Source organism: Diadema setosum, chromosome 2, assembly GCF_964275005.1.
Source record: "Diadema setosum chromosome 2, eeDiaSeto1, whole genome shotgun sequence".
Lineage (NCBI taxonomy): Eukaryota > Metazoa > Echinodermata > Echinoidea > Diadematoida > Diadematidae > Diadema > Diadema setosum.
The window spans coordinates 16076794-16089127 of record NC_092686.1 but is presented as its reverse complement, the minus strand read 5'-3'; the positions used below and the strand labels follow the sequence as shown (position 1 = coordinate 16089127).

At 36.8% G+C, this 12334-nt stretch overlaps 1 protein-coding gene across 3 annotated transcripts in view; it reads right to left on the bottom strand.

Annotated features, from left to right (window-relative positions):
• LOC140246184 (glucose-6-phosphate 1-dehydrogenase-like) overlaps window positions 1-12334 on the bottom strand; it is a 43585-nt gene that overhangs the window by 20431 nt on the left and 10820 nt on the right. For all 3 annotated transcript variants that reach the window (XM_072325625.1, XM_072325626.1, XM_072325627.1), the window contains exon 2: window positions 10512-10592. In XM_072325625.1, coding sequence (XP_072181726.1) covers window positions 10512-10592 — 81 coding nt within the window. The remainder of the gene's footprint in view (window positions 1-10511; window positions 10593-12334) is intronic.

The window sequence follows — 12334 nt, the reverse complement described above, 5'->3', positions numbered from 1 at the left end:
TATGAGTGATTTGCTAAAAGCTGTGTTTTCAAAAATCTCTTAAATGAAGACAGACAAAAAAAAAAGGGGAACCTGCAAGGATCGAACCTGTCATCTACTCCTTTCCGTACAGCAACAATACTACCATAAGGCTATCCCTGGTTGCCAGCAGTGACGCAAAGAACTTGGAACAATGTATTAAAGGCATAGTTTACCATTTGCAGATGAAACAAAAACCCAGCATTAGTGCTTTAAACTAGTTCTGAAATGCGAGGTAGGGATAGAAACAACCACTGTAAAAAACTGAATCCGTATAATCGATGCTAAGTATTGTTAAATACACAAAATCTAAACAATAGTTATAATAAGAATACTTCCAGATTAAACCGTCTACAGTTACGGTTTATTGAGAAAAATACTGATATCTCCTTATATTTTAGGCTTTATTGCAAAAATTTTATATGGTAGGTCATTTTGTGATAGAACAGACCTACACATATGCATCAAATGTGATATCTTGAACATTTTTAAAATCACTGCTCCCAAAGGTAAACTGGACCTTTAATATCTAAGCTCCCAAATCCTACATTGTTATGTTGTGTAGTTCAAGGCGAACAAGGCATATTACATGAAAGCAAGACTTTATTAATATCAAGCTGCTTTATAATCTCTTGCTTCCAGCATTAGCGTTCATTAAACTTGGAATTACCCTTCCCCCGGAAAGAAAAAAATATTTGCCCTTTCCTCTTTCAGGAACAAATTTGCATGATAAAGGACAATCATAGAATGAGATCCCTTCCACCTACCAGGTACATGTCCATGTATGCAATAAAACAAACACATGCCAGTTTATTATTCATTATAATTCACTGTATTTACAGTTCAGAAGCGGAACAAAAGAGTTAAGAAAACATGAAATCTGTTCTTTCTTTGCCCTATTCCATATTCCTGATCACCTTGAAATATACTAACAAATAGGATAATTAACATTTCCTAATATTTACAAATTGTACAACTTGCTATTTAGCACTCATGTAGGTGTTGATATGGATTTATGTACTGAGACTAGGAAGGCGAAAGGCGAAAGCAGTCAGGAATCCATCAAAGGCAAGCCTGGGATTGGTTTCTTGCCATGGCTGAGACGGCAGCTGATCTCTCCCATCCAATATTCCCTGCCAGCTTTCACTCAGTCCTTCACACGCCGCCTCCAGCTAGAGACTCAAAGCACCATATTGAGTCCCGTCTCAAGAACACCACACAATAATCTTCAGCTTTAAAGGGAACATCACTCACAAACTGGCATACCAGCAAATTTCCCTATCACACCACTCTGGATTGATATACTACGGTCCAGAATGGCCGACATCACACGTGGTATTCAAGGGACACAAATCACTAGACACATAGTACAGGTACTGTATGTCCCCCCCAAAGATTACAATGGTACCCTCCACAACGATAGATTTAAAAACAGTGAATCAATCCAAATACAATTTCAGGGTAAAACCCCATTTGATTTCCTCAGTGGTCAATGAGGAATTTTGTAGGGCATGTCAGGAATCTCTTTCCTCCAAGTTCTGTCTACTGTGTTCACACATTAATATGCAGTTCAAAGAGCATCCAAGTGCTAAACTTGGAAGAATGAGACCCCATTTACAGTGAGTGAAAGGGCCGGGCTTGGCCACGGCCGAGCCCAGCCTTCATTTCACTGTAAACGCGCAAAAGGCCAAATGCGGTACCAAAATCGGCCGCGCATTTGGCCAAACTCTGGAGGTAGTCTCAGCCGCAGCTGAGCCCGGCCTTTTCTCACTGTAAATGCAAACCGGGCCAAATGCGGTACCAAATTGCGACCGGCGCGCTCCCAATGGTATAGTCGTTTGTTTACAAGCAGAGCGCCACTACGACAAAATATTGAAAGGTTTGAATTAAAAGCCCAAGCCGAGCCCTCCATTGTAAACGGACAAAATTGCGGGGCCCGAGTACCGCAATTGAGGCCAGGCTCGGCCCAGGCTTGGCCCGGGCCCAGCCCTGCACTGTAAACGGGGTCTCAGACTCATGACATGCTTTACAACAATCCATATTCTCTGTGTCCGCTTAACCAAATTGAATGGGGTTTTCTGTAAAATAGAGCTACAATATAAGATGTTATATTTTAAGACCCTGAAGTAGCATTAAGACGGTTTTATCATATTGGGTGTTATCAATGTGAAAATCCGATTGTCCTTTTTGGGGGGACATACTGTACACTGAAAAGTTGAAACATTGGACTAACAGCAGAGGGCTTGGTTACCTGCACGTTTTAGCTATAGTGTGTACATATATTGTTTTGGGTTAATTTCAGACAATTTATCACTCACATGAACAGCAGTACAACATCCATTATGAAGTTCTTGAATTGATTTGAAGTACAGTCAAAAAGCAGGATTTTACATCAAAGAAAATTGCTTCATAGTACTGGGCATACCTGCAGCTAGTCAGAAATAGTGTGACAAGACTTATCATGATACAGCAGTTTGTTTCTCTACTCTTTAAGATGAAATATCCACGGACGTTTCAAGACCACTAAGTGTCCACCTTGTTGGAAGATGTACTAAAACTGAAAAGACAACTTCCTTACAATTTTTTAAAATTCATTTTTAATATTTCATTGCACTGTACATTGCCTCTGTCTGGTTATATGTTATATATTCATATATTTATCTATAGAGTCTGAATTTATCCTTAGTAAACACTGTCCATCAGGAATGATACAGAATTCATTATTTGTCTGATATTTGCTGACCTATTAAAGCAATGCTCAGTAAACTTGGCAATCATTTCCGTGACTTGCAGACTGCAGTATATTAAGCAAAAATGTTCAAGTGATTACAGAACAAGGTCCACTGCTAAATACCTAAGAAATAAACAAGATGTTTTTGGATGGATGCATCGTGGCAGTGTCCATATATCAACGTCTCATTATCGTGTGATAAAACTGTGATATCTCAGGCACATTCACCTAAATTAAATTATTCTATTATCCAGCCAGTCAGCAAACATCTGTACATAAGCAGCCATCGCACACACACAAAGTCAATATCAAAGGGGACGTTATGTCAACAATGACTAGCATTTTTTTTAAAAGAAACGTAGGCCCTACAAATGTACGTTCTGACTTGCGTACTATCCGTACAACAAAAACTGCAGACAAAGCGGAACATGAATTCTGACTTTAATTTTGAGTTTTTGATGAAGCAAACAGGTTTGTGAGAGCTGAAAGCAATGGAAAACCTCTTAACTAACCTCAAATTATTCAAAACCACGTGATCATACATCAATACATGTATGAAATAAAATATACACCATTCAAACAATATATTAAAGCCCTAGATGTCCAATGAATAAGAGAAAGTATTCAAATAATGAAGCACATTTAATCCAATCACAGATTTCTAGTTTTAGGTTAATTAGCATGGAATACCCTCTGATCCAATGGGAAATTCAGTCATAATTGCTCTCAAATTTCTATTTGTGTCAAGTTTGAGTGGATGTTCATTCCAGTCCTCCAAATATTCTGTGGTATTGGCATAACACCATGTCAAGAAACCAAGTAAACAATGACTTGCAAATTTTGGTGAGATACATTCCTCCATGCAATGCATCTGCGTGCCACCAGTGAATATATCTGCATCAACATTTGAGATGAACAGCTGAATGAGAAACTATTCGCTTGAACTACCTGATCCGACACAAATATGTTGATCATAGCATTAACATTACATGACAAAAAATGCATGCCCTTAATCTCTTCTCACTTTGATACAGCTCAGCAAATGTTCTTCTTTTAGTTGGAACTTTGACACAGACTAAGCCTTCAGAATCAAATAAATACAAAAACACAGCAACCTGAATCATTCAAACGAGAGAGAGAAAAAATGGAAGCTAGGCTGCTGAATGTTAGTCTGAAATAGTCTAAAACAGTCTTTAACAATTCCACACCCAAAATCAGCAGCCTGGCTGAAGTCAGTTCTTCTCACCACTTACAAATCTTATCTTATTTCTGTAGACTGCATCTGTAAAAGGATTCCCTGCTGCTCCAGTAAGAATCAACTGATGCCCTTGATTCAATTATATCATCCCTTTTATCCTATTATTAACATTTACTGGACTGCATTTTATGCACCTTCCATGGTTTCCTAGCAACACCATTTTTGCAGAGCGGGCAGTAAAAAAAAATGCAATGTCATCACACAGGTTTATTTGTTCAAATATTTTGACATCAATACATGACTGTTCATTCAATCAAGCACAGTGGTATCTATTTTTAAAACATACTCTATGGTAAAAGAATCACACACAAATATACAAACATACACACACACAAACACACAAACACACACACACATATGACATCTCACACACAGAGATCATACAATGTCCATAACAACATGCACAGGTCAGATATTGCCAGTCCCTCGCCCATATTTCTTGAATGCAATCAACTGTACAGTACTGGTTGAGGTGAGGATTCAGGTTTATAACACTTTTTGGTGAGATAATGAGAAACCTCTTATGAAATATGAAAGAGTATGTAATTTCAAGAAGGATTCAACGTTTATTTCATGAAAATTGGCCTTGAAATGGCTGAGATATCCAAAAAAGTGATCCTTATAGAATTGACAGGCCACAACTTTTAGTAGGATCTCTTTGTTTTACCTTGTGTTTTGATATCTCAGTCATTTCAAAACCGATTTTCATCAAAAACTTTTGATTCCCCTTTAAATAGAATTGTATGCTCTTTAACATTTCATAGAGCGGTTACTAAATATCTCACAAATGTTACAAGCTGAATCCTCACCTCAACCAGTACTGTACAGTCCCTTTAAAGCAGCAAATCAGACAGGTTGGGAACATGGTCTACAAACATAGCTACAATGCATACTATTTCATTTGCCTACTTCCCTTTACTGCAATTTCTGTTGTCAGTATTGACTGTGCCATTTGATGCTGAAAATCCATCAGACAAACTCTTGCCAACACTACCCATTATTTTTATCATATTCCCCCTCTTTTCTGTTCATTTCTTTACAAAAATGATTTTTTTTTTTTTTGTTTTTTTTTTTTTGGGGGGGGGGGGGGGTTTCCATGCTCCAATCAGCCCATAAATAGCTCATGCTCAGTGGCTCTATACACAAGGATCATTTTTCCCAATACATCACTTCCTCATTGGGCATTTCTGTGCATGCTTGTTAGAGAAATAATATGGCTGGATCCTTGATAGAGAGCTGATGAATATCCTAGTTTATTAGAAAGAAATCCAGAGCAATAGAAAGTTTATAGTCTCGGAAGAAAAAGTTATTCTTTTTTTTATTTAATTTATTTTTTTTTTTTGCCAAATGATGAAAATTTGATCAAAATCGGATGAAAATCAGGGAAGTTATGAAATTGGAAAGTTTTGCTAATTTTCATGAAACAGTTCTTAAACAGTCAATATGAATATGCAAATAATGAATTAATGATGTCATACCCTCACAACTTGCCATATATTTTGTGCATACTATTTTGAAATATCCCGTTTTTTTTTTTTTTCAAATGCAATTATGCTCCAGTCTCAAATCCTGATATAGTTGACAGATCATTATTTAGAAGATATTCAACTAAGAATAACATTAGAGTTTACATCTTTCATGTGTCATAATAATTATAAATTTAGTATGAATTCTTTATTTTTTTTTAACATGATCGATGGAAAATTGTGAGGTGATGGCATTTTCAGCTCACTCATTTGCATTATATCCATCTGAGAAAGGTTTCACAAAAATTAAAGAATCTTTGAAAATTCAAAACTTGCTTATTCTTTATTTGATTCTGACCAAATTTTCCCTGCTGCGCTTCTCATACTTCATTTCTTTCTTTTTAGACTAACTTTTGTCTGGTCTGGAATACCCCTTTATCAGACATCTACACGTATCTCTCTTAGTGACAGAATGTTATTCTCTCTCCTGGAGTTTGCATTGTCATGACGATACAACGCCTGTAGAAGTTTCATTTTTCAAAAGGTACACAAACAAATACACACACATCACACACATCAATGATACAGAGAATAAGACATCTCCCCTCTCACAATCCTATCACACAAAACATCATCCAAAATATTGTGGTAAATGTCCAGCGAGGGTACTGGTAAGAAAACAATAACAAAAATATAGAATATTGTCTTAAAATTGAAACTCATGATTAGGTTGGCTTTTTAACAAAAGAAAGACTAAAAATCAAATACACAAGAGTGAAGAGGGTTTCACTTAATTAAAGTAGAATTAAAGTAATACTAGTAAACTAAGTATGAACGTATGAAGCCATCTTTAGATTTGGGGGTTTGGGTTGTGTGTGTGTGTTTTTGTGGGTTTCTTTTTTTTTTTTTGCTATTTGCAAACACATCAATTTGCAACATTGTAGACAGTTAACACTGGCACAATAAAACTTCAAATTATGTTCAAAACATGTGTCACCCCACATCTTGCAAATTCTAATCAAAACAATGTTTTCAAGCTTGAATCAATACCATGTAGGCATCATAGACAAACTAAACCATTTAGGCCTACTTGATCTCTCTGATGACTGCCATTGTGGCTGATGATTACGATCATTTCTCCACAAATCGGGACTAATTTGCTCACATGTAGCTCCCCTAATTGCTCTTCAGTCATGTTGTTCACTTATTTTTGTTTGCCTCATATGCCGGTGAAGGTACTTAACCCATCGAGGACAGACTGATTTTGCAACAACACGCATTTCCCATAGACACTTGCCAGAGCGTACTCGGGACTCGCCCTCAATGGGTTAAAGGACAAGTCCACCTTCGTATCAATACATGTGGATTGAGTGAATGCAGCAATATTAGTAGAACACATGATCAGTAAAAGTTGGGGGAAAATCTGTTCAAAAGTAATGAATTTTTAAAGTATCTGTGCAATCACTGATGGACAAAAAAGACTACTACAGAGTATGATTTCACATGTGTAGAACGATATAAGGAAAACAGAAAGAGAATTTCACAAAATTTTATCTTTTGAAAAGAGTGCACATTTCCTGGACTTGTCACTGATGTACATTGTATGTTAAGGGTAACATTATTCCCCCTGCCTTCTGAAAGAGGCAATTCAAGTGTTCAAGTTGTGAGAAATTAAGTGAAAAAATTTTGAATTTTCTTTATTTTTTTTTTATCATTCTACACATAGGGCCTATGACATCACAAGCTCTTTTCATCCATCAATGACTGAGCAGAAAATTCAAAAGTTCATAACTTTTGAACAGATTGTCCAATTTATCTCAAACTCTCACTGATGATGTTTTCTATTAAAATTGCTGCATTCACTCAATGCACATGTCTATTGTCACAAATGTACACATTAGTAGTTATGTACATGTATGATGCACTGTATGCATGGTTGTTTTAATCTGTATGTACACAGGTGGACCAGATTAATGGAGAACATTCTAGACTGGGTGAGAAATCATTCTAATTTGAGTGAGCTATAATGTATTTCCTGTCACATGCATGTACTGTAGTTACATTGTATACCACCTAGAAAATTCTCTACTGATCTGGTCAGCCTGTATGTACTATATCTATATCATATAGAATGTTCTCCATTAATCTGGTCCACCTGTGTACATACACATTAAAACAACCATGCATACAGTACATCATACATGTACATAACTACGAATGTGTACATTTGTGACACTATGAAGGTGGACTTGTCCCTTAAATCTAGTGGAGCAATACTTGAACTCTTTTCTCTTCTTGAGTAATTAGAGCATCTGTCGTGAGTAAATACTCAGTATGACACACTTTCGTTGTTAAGGCATGGGCACATACATAATAAACAGAATTCAAATACTGATTGTATATTGTATGTTCCTTACAGTAATTATTTACATTCTACAACTAGTTTCAAATTTCTAACTAACATCAAATTTCACTTTTTTCACTTTTTTTTCAAATTTCTGGCTAACATCCCCAGAATCATTCTAGTCATGTGATCATATGATTCAAAACCACATGGGAAGTTTATTGCCAACCCACTCCCCACTCCCAAAGATATTAAAACCAAACACAAAATGTTAAATACCATGATCTCAAGAGATTACCTAGTAAACTCAAGGAGAAATGGATTTAAATTACTGCCACGAACAGCGAAGCTGGGTATTGCCAACAAATTGGATGCCATATGGACTGTATGCTACGCTGTACAATGGTATCAATGTTGTACCCTGATATTATCTTGTACTGGACACATAATTTTGCATTCTATCATCAGCCAGTTTCCTCCCCCCCCCCCCCTTTTACGGTTTATTAGAATGCCAGCATTTCATAAAGAATTCTGTATCTGTCTGCCTGTTTTACTGTCTTTTTCTCAAACATCTTACAAGAGCACTCATATTTTCATTTAAACATGTCGAGCCCTATCTAAAATTACCTGTATTGATATCTTGGTGTCTATACCATATTATGCTCCACAATACTTTCTCTCCTAGCATTTTCAGGTAGGCCTACTGTCATATCATGGAGCTACTATCTGTTAGTAGCTCCATGGTAGCTCCATGGTCATATCGGTACACACATGCACACATACACACAGAAACACACACACACACACACACACACACACACACACTTATAGCCACATTAACAGAGCAGAGGGATGCTTGTCATAATAAAGTATTCCCTCAGGGTAATAATTTCATTACTTTGCCCGAGTCAGCTGCATCTGGTACTCAAGAGGGGGAGGGGGAGAGGGAGAGAGATTTGACTGTGGGTTAGCCACATGACAGACAATTTTAATTTAATCACAGCAAATATAATGTAGCGTTCTGTGCGTGTAAAAAATTGTGATAGCATCTATGATTGTTTATCTATTCCTGGTGATTACAAAGCTGTAATGGTACCAACAGTTATAATTTTCATCACCATTAATATCATCATCTTCATTATTTTCATCATCATCAACATCATAAATACTCCCATCATCATCATCTTCATCATGATAAACACAGTACAAACAATAAGGGTGGCTAATAGCAAATCGGCTCAAAAGTGCATAAAAATACTAGCAAATGTAAAGTAATCAAATATTCATAATACAGATCCCCTTGACTGCACACAGAGTATTCAGGCCTACTGTCTTTGACAATGTTCTGAAGGTAGAACCAAAATGTAAATCCTGGCATGGCTAAAAACAATATAATGTGTGTCTTGCATTTCTCAAGAACAAATTGAGCGTGAATCATGAAAGCCAATTAAAGTAAATCCCAGGTCTTTGTTGTAAGGTATAGTAAATATACCAGGGAGAGTACCCTTTAATCATCCCCTCATCTAGTGTTGTTCAACAAAGATTCGATGGTACCCATGTATCCACTGGGTATTAGCTGGTACCATGCATTTCTGACTAGTGAGCAATGTGCTGTATTGGAAGGGAGTTTGTTGTCATGGCAACCACTTAGGGTTGATCAAAAAGCCTCGAGGTGATGTTTTGAGGTAGGAGAAGTGATTGATGGCGCTTCATTCCAGAGGTGAGGATTGTAAGCGTTCATCATATACACCAAGAGTCATTGGCTGCACATCAGAAATTTTTTCACACCCAAAGTGGTGCTACAATCAGTTTCTCCCACACACAGTAATGGGGGGAAAGTAAAGAGGCAATTATATAACACAGTTGCCTGAATCACAAAGTCATCTACCTATTTCAAGCAGAACACGAAACCATGTGAATGTCTGTAAATGCTAATCACAATGGCCACTCCTGCTATAAAATTTATACAGTAGCTTTTTAGCTTCCTCTTGGAATATGTTCAACACTCATTTGCAAACTTGCAAATTCTTAAAAACCTTGACATGAAATTACTTCTGCACAGGTCATATATGCAATGAACAAGATTTCAGTATTCAAGATTTTCCAAGATTTTAACTAAAGAAGAAGGCATTTAATTTACATTCTGCAGGATTACTAGGCCATGGACTATTGTAAAAGTGAAAACCCCTGCTGAATCAATGTTCATACCAGGCCAATTTTGGTGAACTCGACATTTTATACATGCTTTCACAAATAAAAGTTGACATTTTTCTGCAACTTTTGTATTCTCGAAAAATTATTGTGCTGTATTTTTTTGTTGTGTGTGTGGTAGTTTGGTCTCGCATGAAATTTGCAGAATAATCCTAATTTATGGTACCTCGCGGTGGAAGATGACACAAGGGGATTTGTGAGCTACATACTGTATACGCCATATATTTAGCTTTTTTTGTGTACAAAAGTGTTTTGCAAATTGGGACTGAAGTTCCTAGCAATTTTGCAAGTGGTTAAATCCATGATCATAGAGTACAGTAGTGAGTGGAGAAAAGTATGTTCACACATCATATTCATGTCAAGATCAGAGTTAATAATTTCGTGTGTTGTGAAATTTGCGAATAGCACTCGACTAGCGAAATTCGCGAAAATAAAATCTTGCAAAATATACGGTGTATAGAGTAAACATTATGCAATTCTTACCGAAGCGCCGAGCACGACAAAGATGTGAGGAACTTCATCGTCCTGATTCATGCTTTCCTTCAGCATAGAGAGTCCACTCTCCTGGAAAACAAAATTAAGCAAACAAAACAAAGAAAAATAACATCAAAATTTTGTTATTTTGGAGAAGGTAACCAACCCCAAGTTACTACATTTTGTTCCATTTTTCTATTGCTATGATTAAAAGCATTCTCCTTGATTTAGGCTACAGTGTTCCTTTTTCACAGTGGCAAAGCAAAGCACAGATAAAAGAGAAGTTAAGGGAGGCTTGGTGAAAGATTAGTTGCAAACACAGAATAAAACAGCCGCAGCAGGTTATTGATTAAACGATTATTTCACTATTTCATGGCCAAGCTAGTCCCATTTTTGATTTTGCGTCTGTATGTCAGTATTTTTGTTGCTTTTTGTTATATTTTGCTTGCTTACACAATTGTTTTTATCTCTCTTTTTTTTTGGGGGGGGGGGGGTTGGGGACCACAAGAAATCATGTCTGTTGATTACAGTGTCTGTCGATGAAATAGGACAGACCCATAAGTAGAAGTCTACCAAAGTAAACAGAACACAGATTGACAACGAAATGCACAAAAACTGTAAGAATAAAAAATTATAGGCAAGTTATGTATGAAAACTTTACAAAGAGAATGCATAAGAGCAGGCATAGTACAGAGAATGGGGGGGGGGGAGAGTAACATTGCAAACCACATAGGCATAGCAGAAGTCATAAATCATCATACTCCTCTGGTAAATAAAATTGCGGGGCAATAGAAACTAGCAACAGGATTGCATCGAAGTGAAATACACAAACATGTGCAAGGCAATGCAGGAATGCAGCTTGAGGCATTGTAGTCAGTACAATGCTGAACAAAAGAAAATGCATTACAAAAGAGCAGATCTCGCAAATCAACACTTCTCCTGGGGCCAAATTCAAGCTGAAAATAAGATGAACAACACTGTATGAAAACATATAGTGGTAAAACTTTCATTCAATTATCACATGGACCATTATGTAGGCCTACACACACATTATGACTATGATTATGATTATGAAAGAAAACGTGAAACTGCTGAGCTCCAGAGGGATTAGAAAACCCCTTGCAACCAAATTGAAGACTGTAAGCTTTGCTTTAGAATGGATTCTTTGTCCCTTTCACCAAAACTGGAGCCTCACAAGTATGATAGAAACAATAATAATTCCAAAAAAAAAAAAAAAAAAAAAAAAAACAGCAGCCAAAAAGGAGAAAGAGTAAAATGTTCATGGAATTGTAGGATCTGGGAGACTAGCTTTTTCATGCCCTTTGGTTATAAATGCAATGTTAAAAAGGGGCCAGTTTTGGATTGTCACCCCCTTGTGCAGTTACAAACACAGAATACCATTTACTCCATTGCACTACAGACCTGTGTGGTGATATTATAATATTCATTTACAGAATTAAGCCTTATCACACCTGCCCTTCCCATAAAACAGGAAGCTTGCCCAGAGTCTTGCCTGACAAAGCAATAATATGCAAATGACCAAGACTTTTCCTGTCACAGTAAATGGTACCCTTTAATCATTCAGATGGTGAATGAACAAAAAGAAGATTTACACACCTTTGCCTTCCCTCCCAAGTAATTTGCTGCTGGTGCCAGCAAGTACAATATTGCAGGCAAAAACAGATAGATGCAAACAGTTTATTCCTGACATAAAATGTACCCCACCTTCATTACTTCACCTTGTGTGACAGTAAACTCTCCATTGAAAAAACAGATACCATGTGACAACAGTAAAATTCAGGAAAACTTCCAAATATCACACAAATTCACAA